At 36.6% G+C, this 23,648-nt stretch overlaps 1 protein-coding gene across 13 annotated transcripts in view; it reads left to right on the top strand.

Moving 5' to 3' along the window:
- RGS7 (regulator of G protein signaling 7) overlaps positions 1-23,648 on the top strand; it is a gene marked incomplete at both ends in the record, with an annotated part of 239,303 nt that overhangs the window by 183,613 nt on the left and 32,042 nt on the right. For 10 of the 13 annotated variants that reach the window (XM_082301769.1, XM_082301770.1, XM_082301774.1 and 7 more), the window contains 5 exons: positions 13,298-13,372; positions 14,444-14,542; positions 15,282-15,343; positions 16,782-16,892; positions 17,349-17,474. In XM_082301769.1, the coding sequence (XP_082157895.1) occupies positions 13,298-13,372; positions 14,444-14,542; positions 15,282-15,343; positions 16,782-16,892; positions 17,349-17,474 (473 nt within the window). The remainder of the gene's footprint in view (positions 1-13,297; positions 13,373-14,443; positions 14,543-15,281; positions 15,344-16,781; positions 16,893-17,348; positions 17,475-23,648) is intronic. The other 3 variants (XM_082301766.1, XM_082301777.1, XM_082301775.1) reach the window with 2 other exon arrangements.

Raw genomic sequence — 23,648 nt, 5'->3', positions numbered from 1 at the left:
AAAGATAAAACACAAACAGACTGAAAAGAGGAAGGTGATGCTAGAGCTACTTACAATTTGTAGTGGCTTTTCAAGCCCCCCAAAGCCCTCCCAAAAACTTACAGAAATGCTACTGCAACTCTGGAGAGCTAAATATTTTAAACTGTTTTTAAAGGTAATGTTTGGATGAGAATCTGTATATAATGCTTATTTTTAATTACAGTTTTTCACCTTTTGATGAAAGTTCAGAGGCTAGGGGTAGTGACAACATAGTTCGAAATCTACCCCAATGTAATTTTTTTTTTTTTTTTACTGAAAATGAGTTTTGAGGATCAAATGTTTCATTATTTTTGTTTGTTTGGTTGACTGGTTTTAAGGTGAGTAAATAAATATTTTTTCAGGGTATTCTTGCAGGTGTCCTGGTCCTTAGTGGCTTTATTTGTTACCTACCCAGCCACAGTGCTGATACAGAAGCTTTACATGTAAAATATAATCTATGAATATTACCTTTGCATTGTATTTCAACTTTAAGTTGATGAAAGGGGCAGAAGAGGGAAGCAAACCGTCATTCCTAAAGGACAGTGCAGCAGGGCACTACAAGAATGGGAAGTATGAGAACAGCTGCATGGGCAGTGAAACCAGGAGAGTGGTGATGGAGAAAAAGAGCATGATTTGGGTATCAGAAATGTCACGTGACTCATAAGTTTAAAATAAAAGAAATGAACCAAGGTTTGACATGAAAGAGGATTTGGCTCAAAAAACACTGTTGTTTCATAGTTCCCAAATCACAGTCAACCCTGAAGGTGATTACAGAAGTTCTAGAAGATTTGTGCCACAGTCTGAGGGACAGAAATTCTTGAAAGTCATTATCATGGTTACTTGTGATTGGCTGGCCCATAATTTTTTCCTAGGTTTTTAGACTGAGATGATGCTTGGAGATGAACCAGAGAAATTGGATTTGGAAAGTTTTGTTCAAATAATCATCTATTCCTCAATTTTCTTCTGAGTCACAGTTAAGAGAACAGCTTTGTTATCTCATTGTTTAGTTTCCATTCCAATATTTATTTAATTGCAGTTTCCCTGTGGGGATGGGGTTTTTTTGGTGTTTTGGGGAGACTGAGGTTTGTTATGTTTATTTCAGGGTATGTGGAGTGCAGTCTTGTAATTTCCGTAAATCCCAGTTTCTGCTTTATGTAGAAAGATCTTGGCTTGCAGTTAAAAAGAGTATGTCTGAGCTTCAGCTTTAGACACTGCAGGCTGCAGAGACATTCCCAAACAAGTTTTAATTTTACTAGTTCAGATACCAGCCATAGTAAAACCACGGAAATTTGGGTCAGGGAGAGCTGTATAAACTCCCTTGCAATCCTGACATCAGGCCTAGGATAAAGTCCGTGCCGTTATTTTTAAGGTAGAGTCAGTATCTGGCATAGGTCTGAGATTAGTATTATTCACATATAGTGATGCATTTCTCTTTTTGATGGCAGAGTAAACATATTGTAAAAGTCTTTCTCTTCTTTCCACCTGCCTAGAAAGTGTATTATTTTCATAATTTTGAAACTTCGATTGATAACAGACTGTGGAAATAAGCAAAAATTGGTTAGGCTGATTAAGGTGTTAGTCAAAAACAACAACAAATCAAGCTAAATTGGGGAAGTGAGTTACTTCCAGAGAAAGAAATTGAGAAGCTGCTTTTGTTCAAAAAGAAATGTCATGCTCCTTATTAAAGTCTTTGAAAGAGAACTTGTTTCAGCTTTCCTGAATTATCATCTCTTTTTAAACCCCATAATCTTACACTTGTTGAAAAGGGAAAAACAAGTACTAAAGCAGTAAGTCCTCTGAAACATTCTCAAACCCACGCCAAATACAGTCAGAGCAAAGTAGCTGTGGCTTGCTGTAAAATTAACTCTTTTAGGTAACAAGCAAGATGGCTGATGTCTTGCTGTTACAAATGATTCACTTTTCTTCCTGAGTTATGCATTCATGCAATAAAAAAGGCCTTTTGGATACTTGCTGAGATTCAGATTAATTCAGAAGATAATGAGGGAAGAATCCTTTTCTTCTGTTATCCTTTTCTTCTGAAAGTCACCTGTATGCTGTGTAACCGTAATAAGTTAAAAAAATAATTCATTTTCTCCAATGCATCTCTGACCTTTGCCATCAGTCAGGGTGTTGGTTGTATTACAGTCACATTTAGCAGGTTTGTGTGCAGTTGTTTTTAAAATGAAGATGGGAAATGTGTAACATTCCTCTGTGTGTTCCTCTCCAAGTTTTAAACACTGTCTATGGTTTAGTCATAGTGTGATTTGATAAAGCATGAGCATGAGTCAAAGTGTGAGCCAGTTCTTCCACTCTGCCATTTATAACTTGGTTAAACCAAGTCCACAGTACTTCTCTTCCCATTGCCATTACTGGTTTGCTGAATAATGGTGATTATTTTGGTTCTTTGGGAAAAAAATTGATATAAAATATTAATAAGGGTCAGACTTGATGACCTTAAAGGTCTATTCCAACCTAGATGATTCTTTGATTTTATGAAAAGCAACAGCAATATTTGTGTGATTTAATACAGGACAGCAAAGTATCTGGGGTGAGTATTTCTAATAAGGACAGCAGTAATATAGGGTGGGTTTAAGATAATGTTGTAAAATTCAGAAGTATGTATCATTTCTGGATTTGGGTGGTTCTTGCCATTGTTTCCTAGCACTAAACTAGGAAAACAGTGTTCTTCAAATGTTGCAGAATGGTTAGAGGATCAGGGACATGGATTATTGATAAAGGGAACAAATCAATAACAGAGCTGTACAAGCAAGAGCCTGCAAGTAAAGGCCTGCATGAGAAAAAGCCTCCATGAGAAAATCCCTGCATGAGAAACAGGCCTGAGAACAAAAAGGGAGTTTTAAGGAGGTACAGTCCTGTGCTGGTAAGATGTACTGACCATGAGAAGGGAGGAAGATTTTTGATCTCTCAAGTCAAAACATAAATAATAGAAGCTTGCCAAATGTAGTCTTTTATCTAACCCAATTATGTAGAAGTAAGAATGTGCTTTTGTAAGTATAAACCAATCAAGAGCTGACAAGTGTATATACTGATACTAGATAAGTGCCTCTGTATTGCTAATAAACGAAGCTTGCTTTACCAATCACATTGATTGTCTGCATGGCTTCCCCCACCCGAAAGTCGGCATTCAAATATTTTAAACTTTGTCACACATCCCACACCTTTTGCTTCTCTCTCTTTTTATGACATTCTATGTCCATTAATTTAATTTTCTCTGTTTATATTTTTAAATTGTATTTTATGTGATCTGAACATGACCCTTGACATTTGACCTATATGCAAAATGCATATTGGTTAGTGGAACTTCATGAGATGTTGAGGGCCAGGCAGTGGGTTCTTTTGAATTTTAATGATTTTTTCATCCTGTCCTTCAAGATCAGCCTCAGAGACTTGTCAAAACACTGAATTTACTTTGGATAAGACGGTGCACACCTGCATTTCACACTCACTGCTAGGCTTTCCTGGGCCAGTCACTTGTTTAGCCGGAGAACACTTCTCTCTGCTTTATGATAACATTTTCAGAAAATTTTTAAACATCTTCAGATAGCAATTGTGAATCATGCCATCCAACTTCTCTAGTGATACATATACACATAATTTTCATGTGTTCTTTTGCACTTATTTGACCATATGTCCTTACACGGGAGTTACCTCTACAGCAGGCAGGGAATGCAGCCAAACCAGCAATTGTCGCTCTCAGATAATTGCCCTTCTGGTAAAGAAACAAAACTTTGTACAAAATTTTAATTACAAAAAATGGTTATAATATTTATGATCCATAACTGCATGTAGTTGAGGCACATACTTATAAACCTTCTAGCTGGCCTGCTTAGACCTTTGTGGAAGATTTTGTACTGACATTACTTAGCATTTTTATTTAGTCTAGTACTTGAGTAAAGGTGGGGCAGATAGGGAAACAGAAGCCAAGTTTCTTGAAACAGTGCAACAAAAAAAATTTTTGGAAGTTAAAACTGAGACATCCGAGTTGTGAAATAGTTCATTGATGAGATGGTGGAAGGACACAGAAAAATGATATGACAATATGGTTTTGAGTAAGACCCAGTTCTGTGTGAAACTAGGAAAATAACCTGAAGAAGTAAGTATAAGGAACTTTTTTTAATAAGTGCAACGTTTATGCATTGATCTTTGTAGCTGTGGGAATTAGATTTGCTGCTTTAAGCCAAAGCATTTTGTCAAGGATCTTCTTATAAGTCAAAAGGCATATAATCAGTTTCTAAATGTCACCTGTATTTGCCATTGGCATTTTCAGAGACGTGCTAGACTTTTCTGTTGCCACTTCTTTTCAAGTGAATAACCTAAATTTCTTCTGTATGAAATTTGTAAAACAGCAGTTTCCTGCTTTTTGGGGTAAAAAAAAATCGAGAAAGAAATTAAATTTAGCCAGTTTCCTTGTGCAACAGTGTCACAAATACTGGAATCTTCACATAATCAAAAATCATTTTAATACATCCTTAAGTAAAATGAATACTACTGAAACACCACTTGAAAAATTTCAATGGATCTAATTTCTGTGCAACAATTTCTGGTTCTGAAAACCAGTCACTGCAAACGTGAAATGCTATATCATAAATGAAAACTAATTCAAAATTAAATCAACTTGCAAAAAGAATTAAGCACAGAACTTCAATGCAGTAGTATTTTCTTTGGTATAGCTTCTTGTTTAATTTCATATGACTTGTCTCAAGATTAAATTCTAATATCCTTTTTTAATGTATTTTGCATATTATGTGATTCTGTGACACACAGACTACTAATTTTTTTTTAAAAAAACAATGATTAGATCTCATTCTCTTAAGGTGGCAGCCTGGCTTTCAACAAGATCTGTCCTTAATCAACAAAGTATGTGAGAACATGAGGATCCCTATCATGGTCCAAGATGTTCTATCTTCTACGGAGTCATTTTATTCTTTCATTTATTAGTATTATATTCCTTGAAAATTTCTCTGTTTCTCTCTTTCTACTGTTTCAAACAGGTCTTTCATTTGCACAGCCAGTGGAATTCCTTGTGTTTCTGATACTACTCAGGGAAAAGATCTAAACTCTAGTTTGAGAAGACAAATAAGTATAAAGTGGAAATTGATGCAATGTAGGTTTTATTTTGTATCTTTATGTTGGAAAGACACTAAAAATCTTTGAAATTTTAAGTGATCCTAAAGTCTATGCTTAAAGTGAGACTTCCCAGCTCTTGGTTTGAAAATTTTCTGAGTTTTACCTTGCTGCAAACATAATTAAAGTTTGATCAAACTAATTGATCAAATGCTCTCCTTTGTCTGATGGTGTTCAAACCTCCATTGTCTTGTCAGAACAAGAGAAACAACTCATAGTTGAACTTTTATCCATTAATTGCAGACCTTTCCATGTTTTGATTAGGTCCATTGCAGAACAACAGTGGAACTGTTATTTTGGTATTAGTCAGTGATGTTCAAATCAATCCTTGAATAAAGGATATATTGATTTTACTCACTGGTCCAACAGCAAGTTTTCTGTCCTCCATGTGGGGCTCTCCATAATATGTTTAACTTAGGCATAAATGCAAAATTCATTATTTCTCCATCAATATCTTTCTAGTGTATGACACAATAAGGTTTATTGCTCATTCATTTTAGTTTAAAAAATGAGTCTGTAACTTTTTATTATTTATCTCTGTTCTTTAATGAGTCAAAATGGAATTAGCTATTGAGGACATGTATTGAGCATTTAAATTCATTCTATGCTAACTGCATAATTCTCTACTAAAACCTTCAACAGAAGAGAACACTTAATCCTAACAAAGTTTTTATTAATTCTTATGAATTAAGACAATCCCTTCCTTTGAAGGAAGCAGCTCAATAAGATTTTACATTGAACATTCTGTGGCCTGAAATATCAGTCCAATAAACGAATACGAAAGGATGAAAAGCTTTTATTTACTTAATCAAAAGCCAGTAGGTTTTACATTATTATCAGCTGATAGCTGGTTGTAGTGGTTAAGCTGTGTACAGCTAATTTGTTTGCATTATACTACTTGACTGTAGATCACTATTTTCAGGTATATTTGCAGCATATTGACAGATGTATCGCATGTTTTAAAAATGGATTTGTATTAAGAAACACAAAGACATTTGAGGTTAGTCTATGCAAGTCCAGTTCCAAGTTGTATTCACTTACTTCAGTGTCAGACTGAATCCATACATTGCAATTATTTACCTTGAGTTCCAAAAATATAGTATTTAGAAGCATAACATGTCTCATCTCATATCATCTCATGATGAAAAGACTGTGGATATTGAAAATATCTAATGAGTCAGTAGAACAAGCAGGTTTTAATAACTTTTCCCTGATTATCTGCCAAATTTATGAGGCCTCTAGAAATGAAATATGAATTGTGCTTGTGTAGACTCTATACTTGAGAACAATCTTGCGATTTGCAAGATTCCTAAAAATTATGTTTCAAAGGTGGTAATTGAAAGGTTAAGTCTGCTTCTCAGAGGAGGTAATTTCTAACAGACAAGAGTCCATAGGAAGAGCTAGGTGCTAATTTTAGAAGCTTGGTCTGGAGTTGTAGAGAGGTGTAGTCTTGATAGGAGTTCTTTCCAAAGTAGTCATCAAACTTACGTACGTATTACAATTTACCTTTGCGGTTGCCATGGCCACTGGACTGTATTCTGAATATTAGTCTCTCTGTGTTTGCTTCTTATTAGAACTATAATGCAAGTGGGACTTCCATAAAAGCACTGTGACTTAACAGCAGGTATTGGAAGTCCAGTCACAGTGCTTGTTTGTCAGTCTAAACAACTGAATCAAAAAGGCGTGTTTTCGGAGAGATGGTTGTGCTAAAGTTTGTTGTGCAGAAGCTTGGAATATGGTACTACTACAAGTAGCATATAATATGATAATTTCATATTTTATACTACTGTACATGTGTATGAAGCTCTAAGTACTGTAAAATTATATACTACAGTCATTAAGTAGCTAGACCCATCCAATTTAGTTTATAGTTTGTAGTTATGGGATTATGCTACATAATGAAAAAAAAAAATCCACCCCTTGTGTCCTAGTACTTAAACTCAGCATAGTATTTTTCCTCTGTCTTCAGATTTACTGGGGATCTTGTTACTAGAGGTGTTGTCAAGTCCCAGTGTTCACACACTGGATTTCTCAGAGTTATTTTCACAGAACTGCTGAATCAAATGGGAATAGTAATTAAAACAAACACCTTTAGGGAGGCTCATAAAGTTCGTAGGAGTGTTTCAGATTAGGTACACCTAGCTGATTGTAAATTAACCCCATGATTAGGTTCTGCAGTTTTACATATCAGTATCTTTTTCTCACCGAAAGGAAGCGGTTCCTGTAGCCCAGTTCCCGTGATCACTGATTTGTCTTTGCTGCCTTGGGGGGCATAACAGAGGCTGGTGAGATGTCCCCTAGAAGCACTAGCAGTACATCATCCTACATGTTTGCAGTTTCTGGCAGCTATGGCTTCTGGGTTTATTTTTTTCATCACTTAGTTGAGGTTCATTGATCTCTAATTATAAAGTGAGCTACATTCAAAAAAACACATTTTCTGAAATTTGTATCTGAGTTTGCAATTTTGCTGTCCTTTGACTGGACCTTAAGATAACAGCTGCTTTTCCAAATCCTGTTAAAGGCCTGACCACTTGTACTCGTTATGTTTGGACTGTTCCTCTGAGATGTCCTATTGCACCAGCAAAGTTATTAATAGTGCAGCTCTTCTGCTGGAAAAGCCTCTTTATTCGTTGACCCTGAAGTGTGTAAAATGAGGTAAAATCCCAAAATACCCTGATAATCATTACCTAAACCTCAACCTTTCCCTGTAAGCCTTAGTGGGTTCTGCACACTTGAATAACTTCCATCTCAGTGAAATGAAAAATTGGTGCATTGCAGGAGAATGTAGCCTTATGAGAGCCTCAGTTTTAGCCATTACTGACAACTTACTCAATATAGGATTTTAATGTCTCCTTTGATGCTAGACTATGTATGAGAAAAATAATCTTTCCCATATAACCAGAGTCAAATTGGGTATTTTTCCAGCTAGCATCTCCTTTGATTTTTTCCAGCTGAGTGCCACTGGATTTTTTTTTTTTTTGCCTCGTTTCTTTATTTTGTAATCTTCCGTTTCTTTTTTATAATCTTCTCCCGTTGATTTTTAACTATACACTGTTCAGATAACTGTCCAAGTACACTGGAATAGAAAACCTACAAATAAAAATGAACTCTGCTGTTCTTCTTATCACTCACTGCCTAATTAGCTTCTTTTCTCTACTTTAGAAAGTGAGTGATATGAATAGTTACTGTTGAGGGTTAGAAGACTCCTAGAAAAATGACAGGAATAGTAGCAATGACAGAAATAGCAGAATAGATGGTTGCAAGCTTACTTTTTTTGTTAAAATCTTCTATTTCACATAATGTAAAAGACAGATTTCAATCTCTGATTTTTCTTATGTTTGTGTGCCTGACTTAATCTTTTCAAGTGAAAGAGAAGACCTGTCATGTTTGCACCCAGGTCCATAATTTAAATTTAAAGTCTTTAAATTCTGAGAGCCTAGAGATCTTGAAATTTAGTATTTTGCAATTACACTTAGCAGGTTAGCCCATGCCTGCAAAACAAATAAAATCTATTTCAAAGTGTATTGACACTGAAATGCAATGAAATTTCATAAGGTATGTGATCAATCTACCTAAATATTTACTGCTTTAATGAACTCTGAATTTATGGGTGTGCATATTGAAATGAGGTAATTATTTTAAATAGTGCCTATGTATTTTTAGCTATAGAGACACTGAAATTACATTTCCTTAAATCAACCTGAGGTTTGTTTGTATGAGCTGAGCACGAACCACAGGCTGCTACAGGGCAGGGGCAGCAGCAAGGAAGCACATACCAGTCTTGTTTCCACTCTGCTGTTTTGGGGTGGGGAAGGCAGAGAGATGAATTTCACACCAATGTGAATACTTGATTGGAGTGGTCTGTAAAGTGGATAATTTGAATTTCACTCCCTGCAGCTTGTGAAGTGTAGGTTGCACCACAGAAGTATAGGCTGAGAGGGGCCTCTGGAGGTCTTCTAGTCCAACCTCTTGCTCAAACCAGTGCTAACTTCTAAGGTGAATCAGATTGTCCAGGCACTTGGGTTAAACAAGCTTTGAAAATCACCAAGGATGGACATTCCATAGCCTCTCTTACTTTTACTGTGAAGTATATTTCTTTATAGGTGACTGGAAATTCCTTTACTGCAATTTCAGATTACTGTCTCCTGTCCTCCCACAGTGCACCCTTGGAAAAGGTCTATCTCTCTAAGCCCCCCTGTAGGCACAAAAGACAATGGTTAGCTCTCCCCTTTGGCAAGCATAAAAAAAGTCTGTTCCTCCAGTGGATTTTCCCATTTGGAATATATTTCTTGTGTTGTTTGTGGGGCCCAAAAGTAGTCTTGGTGTTCCAGAAGTTTCCTTGTGATGCTGAGTAGAAAGAAATAAACACTGCCTGCTGGCTAAGCTATTGCTAGTGCAGCTGGGTATGTGGTTTGTCTGCATTGCTGCAAAGAGATACTGCTGACTCATGTTCAGCTTCTCCTTCAGATCATTTTCTACTGAGCAGCAATACAGACAGACAGTTCCCAGCCTATTGGAATGCATGAGCTTATTCCCTCCCACATACAGGGGTATATTTGCCTCAGATACAAGAAAACTTCTGGTTATTTTGGCTTAAGTAGATGCACAGTTAAATTGCCCTCTTCTTTGGGAAAGAAAAAAAAAAGACATCAAAACTTCAGCTGACCTAATTATGAATATTAATTTACTCTCTGTTGAGCATTTTTCACTGTTTTGAATTACAAGCACATCATAGCAAAAAGATTTTTATACAAAAGAGGCTTTGACAGCAGTTGATTTGTGCTATGTGGCCAGGCAATAAAAAGGACACTTGGAGTGTGCAACTTTGTACAGCAAGCAGACTAAAAATACTCCATACTCTGCACTACTTGGATGGAAATATACCATGGCTCAGGCATGCCATTTTATGTAATTCTTCCAAACAGTTGTTACAGGTTTCATAAAATTAATACACTGTAGCACTATTACAAGGGTTTAATTAATTAATTCACTGTTGCCACAGTTATCAGGAAAAGAACATTAATATCAAGTGGGTTTTTTTAACTCAACATACTCTCAGATGGTTGCTTCAAATGCTGGCGATAGCCAGATCAAGGCATGTACATTCTGGTACCTCCTCTGCTTTGCAGACAAGACTTCTTCCTTCCTTTGTGTTTCTTAGCAGAATCCTGGTATGCAACCTCCTGCAGCAGCAGTAGAAAGTGGTGCCGCTTGGGTTTCATACTAATGTTGTTACCCAGTAATTGAAGTAGGGGTTAAAATTTCTCTATATGTGGGTTTTTTATGTTCTTTGTCTGTATCCATTTACATCAACAGTAAAATTATCACGACTGGACTGACATGTCCTTTACTGTAAATTAATACAAAGGCATTTGTACTTTGAGAAAAGGACATGCTAATGGATGAAAAAAACTAAGTGAATGTATGACAGTTTTTCACCCAGATATTTAAAAATTGATGAGGACCAAATTCTGCCCTGGTTGTGATCTTGCTGTGTGATAATTTCAACAAGGTCACAAGGCTTTCCTCTGTGTGTGTTGAGGGGAAATTGTTTTCACACAGAATATTACTCCTGAAAGAAATAAGCATTCTATTTACACATATAGAAGAGTTCTCAAGTCTTCCAGGAAATCTGTTTGAAAACTATTTACAGTATTAGTATGCAAATTATATACCACACACTAAATGGGAATCTTGCAGCAGAGCACTCTGAGAGGCATCTCACTGTTTGAACTATGGTAGTCCAGTTAAAAAAACAACACAAAAAAAGAAAACACAGCTGGATATAATTGTATTCAAACACATACTTATTATGTTATTGAGGGGATATAAATAAAATTAAATGTTGTCCAGCAGAGGTTTTCCCACAAAGACTGAGTTATTTTAGCAAAATGTTCATATAATGCAACTTTTTGTGTTTAATTGAAAATATGTTTGATATTTATTCCTAAATATTGACAAATGAAATTCGGCAGCACCAGAGAAACCATAAAACCCATCTCATATCAAGTATAATTTAATATATATGTACTTATGTTGAGAAGAAAACATAAATTGTGACCCAAGCTACATTAGGTACTTCCAGTCATATAATTTAAATCAAGTTATGAGAATAGTATTGTATAGAGGTAGTGATATATGTCTTAAACTCCTATTGTTACCCCAGGTTGTCAGAGTAGTTGATACACCCTTTAGCTGCCTCCTCTTCTTCACTGGAGCTTCCTGATGCTTCCCTGCCTCTCCCTGCCTGGGGCAGCTCTCCTGTCAGCTTCTCTTCAGTCCCACCTTGGTCCAGTTTCTCCCCACACAGTCTCTCCTGCGTGCCCCTGCCAGAGCAGCTTTCCTTCAGCGTGAGAGGTTTTAGACAGCCAGGTGTCAGTAAGAATCCACTAGGTGCTGTAGAAGGTCAGTACTGGGCTCGGCCTCTTTGCAACTAGCAAAAGTTTTGCCCTGGTTTCATTTCTAAAAATCTCCCAGAATTTCTTGTGTTCCTTACATCAATCTGCACAATTCTGGCATGTAAGTTACCCAGGCAAGTTGCAAGATCTGTCCATACCAATTTACTGCTGGTGGGCTTGAAATCTTTAAAAATAAGAGGCTTCAGATGAGGTTTATGCCTTTTTTTTTTTCCCCTCTCCATTTTTAGGACATGCTTTTAACAAACCATAACTGAAAACTGAACAAATAACAGTTTGTACCTTATGTAAGTGTGCCTGCTATTTAAATTGTTACATTCAAAGGCTGTAGCTGTTGTTAAAGCCCCTCTCTTCTTCACTGCCAGCTGCTGCTCTAATCCTAAAGTAGATGCAGTGGGGTTTTTTAAGCTTTATATCTCAGTATACTGCCCTGGGAAATTGCTTTCTGCTTTTAAATTGACCATCATGCAGAACTTTGTATTTTTTAACCTGCCTTTTTCTTTGAGAGCTGCAATTTATTTCTGAGTTTAAAAATGCCCATTTTTGTTCAGAAGCATGAAGGGTACCTTCCCAATTCTAGTGTGTCAGATGCAGTCTTAAGAATATTTATTGTTAGCAGTGAGGAACTTTTTCTGCTGCAAATGTAATATGATCAAATGCACACTAATTTATTACTTTAAAATAGAAACTTATTTATTTGTTAATTTTAAAAAACCCATACTGGATTAAATAAAATCAGTCTGGTTTTTAGAATATTTTCCAGAGGCAAAGTAGCATTGCTCTGTTTAATGAAAGCTATTTTTTTCTTAGTTCTTCCTATGTAAGCAATTTTTAAAATTTTGTCTTTGAAAATTTAGAGTCACATTTTTCGTTGTGATAAGAAGACAGAGGTTGTATCATTAGTGTGATAATAAGTCCATCCTGGCTGTTGGGCAAGTAAATTCAATATCTAGCTACTCCCATTAAAAAACCCCAACCTACTTTCACTAAAAATCTGCTCCCACTAGAGAGCAGATTTTGTAGTTTCCACTCAGTGTCAAATGTAATTCCTCTAAAATCAATAGATAAAACTCACCTGAGAGCAAAACACTTATTATTACTTTTTTCCAGCAAAGGGTAAAAACCAGATTTACGCACAGATTTTGTAGTTAGAGGGAAGTGTCAAAGGAAGATAAATTAGGAGAATCTAGAGTGCTTGCCTGCTTTGGGGTGCTACAGAGTTGTGAGAATGAACCAATGAAACCCAGATACGATGTGCTGAGAGTAATTTTATGTCAATCTTCTGGTTAGGCTGCCGAAGCCTGTTTTGCTGTTTTGGTTTGGTTTTTTTCCTTTCTTTTCCAAAGAAGCAAATCCTGTTTTGGTACTTTTTTTCATTGCATTTTAGAAGAAGATCCTCTTTGAAAATTGACCCAAAAGCAGGTGCTCCTGAAGGGAGCCTGAGGTTCACAGGTGAGGTGAATATTGCACAATTCTGTTTATTTTGTCTCATTAGGTCAACCATGCTTCTAAGAGGAATAGCTAGAATGTAATGAATGGCTTCCTTGGCAAAACCGAAGCAGAAACATGTGACTGGTTTCTGTTATCTTGGGAATTTATTTTATTTCAATTTCATGGTGTGGAATTTATTTTTCAGTCTTGCACACTGAAGAGGAGTATCTCAGTGAAGTTCCTTCCCAGATTTAGCCCTTTGCTTTCCTTTCTCTTTCTTTTAATAGCCTGGCTGTGTAAACACTACTGAAGTGGATATAAAAAAATCTTCAAGAATGAGAAATCCACATAAAACAAGAAAGGTAAGTACTGTTATTATATCAAAATCAGGAGGTGGAGGAAATTTATAGCACAGATTTCCATAATTTCTTACAGCATTTTTTTCTTACAGCTGCAAGGAACAAATGCATGAACATATGTTAATATTTCATAAGCTCTTAGTTGAATTAGTATTAACAAATTTGCTAATGCTAAGTAAATTCTATCACATAAGATTTTGGAGAAATACAAAGAGATTTTGAATATAAAATTCATTTTTGCATTCTTTATTCATGTTGTTTAGTAGATTGAATAAAGCCTATTAAAATGTTTCTGTCAGTAATTAAGGAAAAGAAATTTTAAAATTCAGCGTGAACTCTAACAGCAGTTCTTGTCCTGTTCTTAATGAAAAGTGTGTCTCTTTTTTACAATTATGCCCAAAATAATTTCCACTGGAAATTGTGGAAGAAATTAGCTCTATCTAAATTAGGTTGTGATTGGAGTGTAACTTATCTAGGGTTGTATAGATGGATTGGCTCAACTCTTTTAAATCCTTTGCACCATAAACATATAGATTGATTTCCACTTTAAAGTACTACCTTTGAGGTACATTTGCATGTTGATCCGTGGAAAAGTATGTTTTAAGAAGGAAAGTGGATTTAGAGAAAGTTTTAGCTTGGCTTATTTATGGTAGTGAAAGGTCCAGATTAGTGTAATTTACCGGAGAGTAATTGCAATTTTGGGAGTCATCCAAATAATCCTTGTGCTAGTGTACCTTTCACAATACCTCACCTACCAGTCATCTCTGCTTACTGTAATAGCATCTCTCAGTGTCATTCCCCGTGTTTACTGTGATGCTAATATAGAGACCTAATAAAAGTAGATCCTTTGTCCTGTGGCTTTATGGAATTGTGGGAGTTTGGGAGTCTTTATTTTACACTCTAGTGCAGAAGCACAGTTTCATCTGAGTGCATGGGTTATTGCAGTTTCCTCAGGAAAAGATGATCTTGGCTAACTTCTTGAGCACAATGTACTAAGCCACGACAGTTATTATGAGTGTGTGTAGAAAGCACTGTATGAAAGCAACTCTCATTGTTCCATATTTTTTTGCTCAGTCTGTCTATGGCTTACAAAATGACATTCGAAGTCACAGCCCTACCCACACGCCAGTACCAGAGACTAAGCCACCCACAGAAGATGAACTACACCAAGAGGTTTGGAACATAACTACAAACATGTACTTTTAAATTAACTTTTTAGGAAAGTAGGTATAAAAATATTATTGTAACTGGGAAGTTATTCAAAACAGGTGTAGCAAGCATTTAATGAACTTTTTCTTTGTTTCAAGATATATGGATTTAGGCATGTAACTTCATCAAAACTAAGGAGACAAAACCTGAATTTTTTTGTATAATGCATTAAACATCTAAAGGCAGTGGGAAGTAGGCCAGTGAGTGGGTTCTTTGTATAGCTAAGCCCATTAGACTGTTCAGCTGTGGAGAGCTTGCTCTTCTTTCAATACTGATTTGAGGTTTGGGGGTATACTTACCACTCCATGTGTGCATGTATAAGGTCACACATTTATCTATTGTTAAAGCTTTGTTAATCTTTCCTGAGATGTTAGAATTTGGAGAAGGTAAATGTCTGAAGAAGTATTAGTTCTCTTCAAAAATCTAAATAAAGGCTAATTTTAAAAATGGATTTCTGTTGATGAATCTTTAGGGAGAATGTTATATTGGGCACATCTTTTGTCTCTGTATGATCTTTTCTCTTTAATGGAAAATTCCATTTATTTTAGAACTACGCTGGTGAAATGTTGTTTTAATTCTGATATATTTCTCTTCTGTGCCCTAGGATAAATTAAGGTTCAATTACAGCCCTAATAAAAAAAGTTACAGAAATGGAGTCAAGCAATAAATTACTCATAAAACCCTTTGCCTTCCTTTCTTGCAGATTAAGCACTGGCAAATGCAATTAGACAGACATAGATTAAAAATGTCAAAAGTTGCAGAGAGGTACGTATATTGTCACATTTTCTTTTTTTTTCAGTTAGACTGATAACTATTGGGAAAAATGTCAGTTTGAAATAGTTTCAAAGAGCTATTCACAGCAAATAGCTCTTCAAAGAGAGACATGGGAGCTCAGATTTCATAGAAATAACTGGTGAGAGTTTACTTTCAGTGGAGAAGTATGAAGTTCTTTTAGTGATAAAAATACTCCAGATACTCCACAATACATATCTGATAAACCCAAGTCACTGAAAGAGCCTCTGACCAAGGGATCACAAGTTTCACCTTTCACTGGCAGGGAGGCTAAAAGGGAATAGGTCTGGGGTTATTGTTTTGATATTTCAAAAGGGCAATCACTGATGAACCAAGGGAACTGATTGGTGTGGAGCTCAGTCAGTGCTTGAACGAAGTGAGTTTGGGCTTAGTTTGGGTCAGAGATGTAACACTAGTAGGAATCTATCTCCTAATAAGACCAGAATTTGTCAAGAAGGGGCTAGAAAGCAAATAAAACAAAAAGCCCAACGTTGCAGAAAATGGAGCTGCATAGGGCTCAGTAAAGGAAACTAACCCAAATACAAATTACTCTTCATCTTCTAATATACATTTGTACAAATATGTCTACTTATTTATGTGTATGTGTGCATATATATGCAAATACATATACATATTTATTCACAAAGAGAGCAGGTTAAGATTTTTTGTTTGCTGAAAAGTAAATATATCATGCACACAACCTATAAAAGGAATTGAAAAGAAAGAATAGTTGTCCTCACTTGTCAATAATTTTACAAAAATTATGAGGCCAAAGGAAACAGCAAGCATGAATAAGGGCAATGGGAGATGTAAATTACCAGAATGCAAGCAAAGTTTTTAGTGCGTGCAACTGAGTCAGACCAATTCCTGAATATAAAAAATTGTGAAAAAAAATTGGCGTATTTTTTAAAAGATAAACTTGAGAATAGTGCCCTTTCATTAGGAAATAATAAAAATATTAATTATATTTAAGAGAAAATAAAAGGAGTACTAGCAGCTGCAGGGCCAACAAATATAAGCTGTGTAACAAGCAGTGTTTTAGAACAGATTTTAAAGGAAATGATGATTAAGACCACAGGGATATATAACATGTTCCTTTATGAAAAAACAAATGTGTGTGGAAGAGGTTATATGATCTAATTTATTAGTGCCTAAAGGAATCTTAAATGGAGCTGTGTGGAAGTATTAGGGAAACTTATTTTATATCTACTCTTGATAGACCTGAGCCACCCCTCCTTCTTCAGTGGTCCACTTTTAAATGGCTTGAGCAAACCTATTTCACCCTGAGCTTGTAGCTGCCTTCTGAGTGTGTGCACACACAATTGATGCAAGGTAACTTGTTAACTGGGGTAACCTGATCAGGTTTCCTCGCCTCCTGACGTGACAATGTTTGATGTTTTTGTTTTCCTAGTCTATTAGCTTATACAGAGCAGTATTTGGAATATGATCCTTTTCTTGTGCCCCCTGATCCCTCAAACCCTTGGATATCAGATGACACCACTTTCTGGGAACTGGAGACAAGGTATATAATTTATTTCTTCTTTGGAAGTAAGGGGGTATAACATGTTTTTCTGGAATGGGAAGATTTCAGACAAAGGTACTGCAGGAAAATACTGAGGTAGAAGGGCAATGCAGTACCCTTTTGGTCTTTGCAGTTTTACATTTGGTAAGATGGGAAGTGCTATGGGCTAATAAATTACAGGAACCAGTTTCAAGGATTCTAGTATGGTGAAAAAAAGAGACATCTTTTAAAATCTGGTAACATTCCTAGGTGGAAATCTTTATTCTTCTGTGTATTACCTTCATCCTGTGTAAGCACTAACAGTCTGTTTGCTCATTGCTGAACATTGCACAGATGTGAGCACTCTAAAAAGTGAGAAAACCATGGAACTGTATGGTTTAGTCTAAATTATGAACACAGATTATTAGAATACTGAAGTATTGCTTACTTTGGGTTCTGTTGTTTTTATTTCTGTAGCAAAGAGCCAGGACAGCAGAGGGTGAAACGATGGGGATTTGGCATGGATGAAGCTTTGAAAGACCCTGTGGGAAGAGAGCAGTTTCTGAAATTCTTGGAGTCAGAATTCAGTTCAGAAAATTTAAGGTAAATGAGAGCTACTTTTTTTTTTTTTTTTATTAGCTTATAAGATACATTGGGTTTTTGCTTTGTTGTTTTGGGGTTTTTTTCCTGATACTTTTCATTTTTTTGACTCCTTCAAAAACTTTCCTCACTTTTCAGAATTAATTAGTCCAGACTGCTGGCAGCTTTCATGTACAGGCTGAGGGAAATATTCATATAGTTAACAGAGACTAACATGAAGCATGTTTTTCCATTCATGTTCAACTTTTGGTCAAACTAGTCCTGTAAGAACTTTTCTCTCAGCTTGTCTTGTTAAACAGGTATAAAACTGACTCATTCAAAGCCTGTCCAGTATCTTTTATTAAGTCAAATACTCTGGGAAAAGCAAAATGAAAATAAAAAAAGTTTAAAAATAAATAAAGGACCTAAAAGTAAAATTCACAGACTTTCATCAGGTTGATTGGTTTCTGGAGATCATTTTGAAAATCTCCACCAGTATTCTAGTACTTGTGGATCTGACACAGCTGAAGTAGGGTGACATCTAGCTCTCAAATTCCTCACTGATCACAAAATGGAAAAGTGTTCCTAGTGTACGACGCATATAGGGTACGTTTTTAAAGTATATTTACAGAATTACTTTTAAGTGAGGAGAAAAGTTTTTTGATTTTAAAAATGATAGTCCATCCATTGGTTAATAGCAGGTTTTGTCTGTTCAAAGAAAGTCATATTTCAGTAAGAGTTATTTCAGAGAGATTAATGACAGCCTTTCTATAGACAGACAAATTAAGCTGAGCATAGTACAAAAATACAGGCAACATATTTTTCTCTTAATTCCACCTTGTTGTCAGATGTCATCTGTATCACTTTCCATTCACCAACAACATAAGTAGTGTAGAATCCTATTTGCATTTACATTCTAGAGCTCAGAATAATCTTAACCTACTTTTTTCCTATGCCAATTCTCACTCTAAAGTGTTGCAGCATAGCCGTTCATACTAAAATTATGCTTTTGTGGCATCTTACAAGAGTCATTTAATATTTATGGTGTTGATTTATAAATGACAAGTAATTGCACAGATCTCCTTGTTATTAATTTAAATTTGTCAGCAGAATAATTGGAGTTGGAGTTCTCTAAATTGCTGACCATATTCATAGTCAAACATTAACCTTGCATCACAAATACAGCCTGACCTGTATGTGTATGTTGATGACTTTATTAGTCACAGATTCGGATTTTTCTTATTAAAAAGTCCAATTGGTAAAATTAATTTTTAAAACTCAGAATAAAACCAAGAAAAGGAAAGGTAATTTTAAAAAATTATTATTTAAATAGCATCCTGGTAATTTGTTATGCAGAGCAGCTGTTCAAACATGAACCTATTGAGCCCAATGTGTGCTGCAGTTTCTGGTGCTTTTCTGTGATTAATTTGTCTCTCTGCCAGCTAGACTGTTACCCGCATAATCCCTAACTCTTTCTTCTAATCCTATTTACAACACTAACCACAGGCAAACTGCAAGTAACTGATCCAGAAAAATTCCCCCAAGAAATTTCTTCAGAGATGATTCCTTCATATGCCATCTACTCTTCTGTCTCTCCCTCTAAATTCTTATGTTGGCATTATAAAATATAATATCTGAGTAATGGTGAATATGATCTTACAGGCCAGGCAGGGGATAAATTTGTTCTGAAGAGGTGCTTTCTGTGATATTTAACTGAAGGAAAACTGTCTCAGAAGCTCAGAATTATATTTGTAAATTCTCAAGCTGTAGGGAAATCAATCCACCATTAGGTTCACATAGTAAAGTTGGGTTAGAAAACATGAATTTGTAAAGCTTGTTGTGTATAGCTGTCAAAATGTTTTAGACACCAATAACAGAAGTGAAAAGCTCAATGATTTCAAGCATTTCCACTGATAACACCTTCGAAGACCACCACTTTCATTGCTCACTTGTTAATTCCATCATGGTAATTTGGTGGTTTTTAGTGGTATTTTTTTTTTACTATTTTGATAGTCACCTTGAGAAAAATAATTATGTCAACCCACATCTTCCCACTGCAACGAATTCAACTCAAATCAGCTGCTGGTTCTTGTTCTTTTACAGATCTAATCACAATAAGATTTACAACACTGCCAAGCCTATAGTTGGATAGGTGGCTGAGACCCTGCATTCAGGCTTTCAAGCCGAGTACACAAGATACAGCAGGGACTGCTGGCATGACAGGAGCTTCGCTGGTAGTAGATTAGATGTCTTATACCTCATTTTGGTGAAAGAAATACCAAACCCATGAAATGATAAGTCTACCAGATACACCATTTCTATTCAAGTGCAATGGTCTTACACAGCAAAAAATCCCAGTGTTACTGTTACTTTGACTTTGGCTGAGAGTGTCTGAGCTGTCTGCGAATATCATTCTTGGTGGATACAGATCCTGTCTTAAGGAACACAAAAAGGATGAAGGAACTTGAACCGTGATTTAATACTAAGAATTGTGCAGTGATCAGGAATATAACCAGATTTCCCCTTCTTACTTTCTATCTCTGTGCTTTTTCTTTGCCTGTAAATGGGGCTTAATAGTATTTCACTCTCTGAAGGAGTGTTGTAAAGCACAGCAAAGGAATAAAGCTGTCTAAACAGTTCTGTCAGTGCAGTTAACTTCATTACAGTGTGACTGTAGTTTGCAGGTTGGGTTCTGCACTCACCTAATGCAGGCTGACTTGTGATCTCTTGTTACCATGCAGATTTTTTTGAGGAGTTGCTTTGTGTGCTGCTCTATACACAGAAAAAAATAGCGGAAGTAACATATGATTTGGATAATAGATTTATGAAATTCCCACTGCCTATTACAAAATGGTGACCATTGTTTAAAATTCACAAGACTAAAGTTCAAGCATGATCCAGTACTATTGAGCTTGGTCACAAGGCTGTCCAAGTACTAAAGAAAGGACTTTTCAAAGAGAGTGAGGTTATGAAATCCAACTTACTGCAACCTGGCAACTGGAGACCTAATTTCTTTAATTCTTGTAGGGAATTGTATTCCTATTATTATCCTTCCTTTGTCTGTAATGCAGCAGAATTCTTTGGAAAGTTAGTATTTGTATGCTGACTATAGGTTTGCTCCCAACTGATTATTTTGTAGGAGTTGCAGCCTGTAAAGATTAAATAATTTCAGACCTGCCAACATGAAAGCCTGTCTAAATCATTATGCAGTATTGCAGTGGGTGTGATCTCCAAAGCAGCTCTAGGACTGCGAAAACCTAAATTAGTGAAGGGAGAGTAGTGCCAGGTTAGGTTCCATGATACACTGAAGGAAAAGCCACCGGACCCCTTGCCCCTTCCTTTGATGCTTATTTATTAGCTCTGTAATGTGTGACTAAATAGGAAAAAGGGACTTTGCATTCTTGTTATCCTGGAAGAGAGGGACTGAGAAATTTGCTAGATTTGGATGTTTTCCATCAATAACTTCTGTTTAACCATCTCGCTGCAAGCTGATATTCTGTGAGATGTTTATCCTTTACACTGGTGATTATGAGGCCTTGTTTTGGGTGCTAATAACTTGACCAAAATTTAATCCTCAAAGATGAAATTGCCTATGAGTTATTGCTCATTCAGACTCGAGCTTAAATGCCAAGTGCCAGCAGTGTTGCCATTTTTGCAGAGTAGATGAGAAGGAACTAGTTGCAAGATTTAATGATTTTCTCTGTCATATTCTTGAAATCCTTCAGTTCTACTATGCCTTGAAGCTTGAAGCTGTAGTTGGCAAGAAGGTGGATTCTAGAAATCAGAGAGCAGTGTTTCCTGCCCCAGGAAAAATCTTAAGTGATTTTATTCATAGAGTTTGTTTATGTTGGTTTTTTTTTCTGAAAATGCCATAAGGTCTGGCCGCTGACTTGTTGTGTCACATGCACTGAGTGCAAAGTCCACATAACTCCCACTTCACTGTTTCCACACTGACTATACCTCACACATTTCATGGAGAACCATTGCCTTTCTCTCACTCTTTGTTCCTATGGGCTAAACTTAACTGATTGGCTTGGTCTGGGATCTGGCTGCTCCTGGCATTTAGGTCAGTTAATGGGACAGAGCTGTGTTGCGGCTGTGCTATTTATCCATGAGGCCACTGTGGCTTTGAAAGTAATCCAGCTGGAGGACATAATCCCCAGATAGCTTGCAACATGTGTTTCACCAGTCCATGTGGCTGGACGGACTACTACCATACACTCACTACACACCCTCACTGCTGTGTGTCTGCTGTGTGACCCAGCATGTGGCAGGGGGAGTCTATCTATCTATCCCAAATGCTGGGATAGAAGACAGCAGCAAGGTTTACACTCAGCTACTCAGGTCTCTGTTCAAACAGTGCTGAGCATCTTCTAGAGAGGGTCTCCATGGCAAAAGCAAACCTCCACCCACAGGAGATGCAGTTTCATCCAAGGGCAGCCAGACTGAGTTCTAGCTCCTTACACAAAGTAGCACTAAATCTGTGTATATCATTGTTCAGAAAATGCAGTTCCCCCTCTCCCCTCTCCTGCCCTTGCACACAGTGTTGCGGACTGTGCTTTTTGCTACAGGAGTCTTCCCTTGCTCTGGTCACATTCATGAGGCAAGGAGCTGTAAAATGATACAGGGAGCTCTTTGGATTTGAGGCCCTATGCTGAGGTCTTGCTGACTCCATTTCAACTTCATCCATGCTATTGGTTGCCATGGGATATTGGAAAAAGTTATTTTTGAAAATGCAGGAGGGGGGCAGCCTTACTTTTGTCATTTCCTAACTTTGAATATTTAATTCAACTGTCTGTGGGAGGAGGGCAGGCATCTTTTCTTAAAAGATAAGTAAGTAGATTAAAATCTTGAAATGTGTGTTGGCTGTGAAATAAGCTCCCTAGACATGACATAACACAGAAATCATAATTCTTCCCACTTTTAGAGAGGTTTCTATATTTAGGACTTCACATTTTTAGTAGTCTTTGAATGCTATTGTTAGAAGGGTAAAATTAAATTAATCTATCAAAGAACTGGTGTTCAGCCTGTGAGAATGGGTCTATGCAACCTACCTATTCTATGCTGCAAGCATAGAAGTTAAATTTATTGGAATTTATCTCCCATCTATTTCCTCATAATTGAGCATAACCTACTATATGAAAACAGTTTGCTTACAAAAGAAAATAGCATCCTGAGGCATGTTTGTGGTGACTTCCAGAAGTATTGGCAGTGATACAATGGAACAAACAAGGAAGTGACATCTTTGAGCTGGATCCGCAGGGGGCCTGCAGGGAGATAGAAAATGTGTGTTTACAAAGAGCATCCTTCCCTTTCATTTTTGTGTTCCTTACCTGACTTGGAGACACATGAGTAATCAGTCAATCCCAGAAGATGCACTTGAAGGGGTTAGCACTGCAGGATATGTCTTTTAAATGCAAATATCGAAAGCAGATTAAGGAAACCAAAGTAGGTTGCCCAAATTTGAGAGAGGGAACTGAATTAGAGTTTGTGTGCTTTGCAGTTTTTAAACTTGAGTTATGAGGCCTCTCTTCTTGTTGCATTGCCCTCAGGTTCTCGGGATACAACCCCAGGCTCTGTGCAGAACTGTGTTCAATTCAACTGTAGTTCATATATAAAAGTGATTCTACCCAGAATTTTTGAAACTGGAGTTCTACTGGCACAGACCCCCTTTGTGACCTTGGAGAAACCACTCCACATTATTACATTATTAATATATTTGCAAAACTGGGACAATATTGCTTCTCTGTCTCTTGGAGAATCTTAGATGAAAAAATTGTGCTTAGATTCTATTGAAATTGAAGGTTGTAGAAATACCTAAAATAGTCTTCTTGGTAGAGTGAAGCTGACCATACTGGCTTGTGAAAAATGACCACAGGCTCCTTCCATCTATGCTACAAAGAAATTTCAAAACAGGAATATGAAGGAATAATTGCTTCCTGAAAGGTAAAGGTTCTCAAGTGAAGAATAGCTTATAGCAGGAACACTGTAATGTTTGCTATGCTTTACTATCGTCTCTTAAGAGTTTTGCAATAATTAAATTAGAATCTGGATTGAGGGTGGTATCATTTTGCTTTCTTGGGGGTCTGTGTACAGTTTCACTGCTCCTCTCTCTTATCCCATCCTTGTTGAAATCACCTAAGAGAGCTTAAGTTGATCTCACAGTGTAAGCAGGCTGAAACCACATTTTAAAGGTGC

The sequence above is a fragment of the Coloeus monedula genome (genome assembly GCF_965178545.1).
Source record: "Coloeus monedula genome assembly, chromosome: 2".
NCBI classification, from domain to species: domain Eukaryota; kingdom Metazoa; phylum Chordata; class Aves; order Passeriformes; family Corvidae; genus Coloeus; species Coloeus monedula.
The sequence above is the reverse complement of the archived record's forward strand: the minus strand, read 5'-3'. Positions and strand labels throughout refer to the sequence as shown.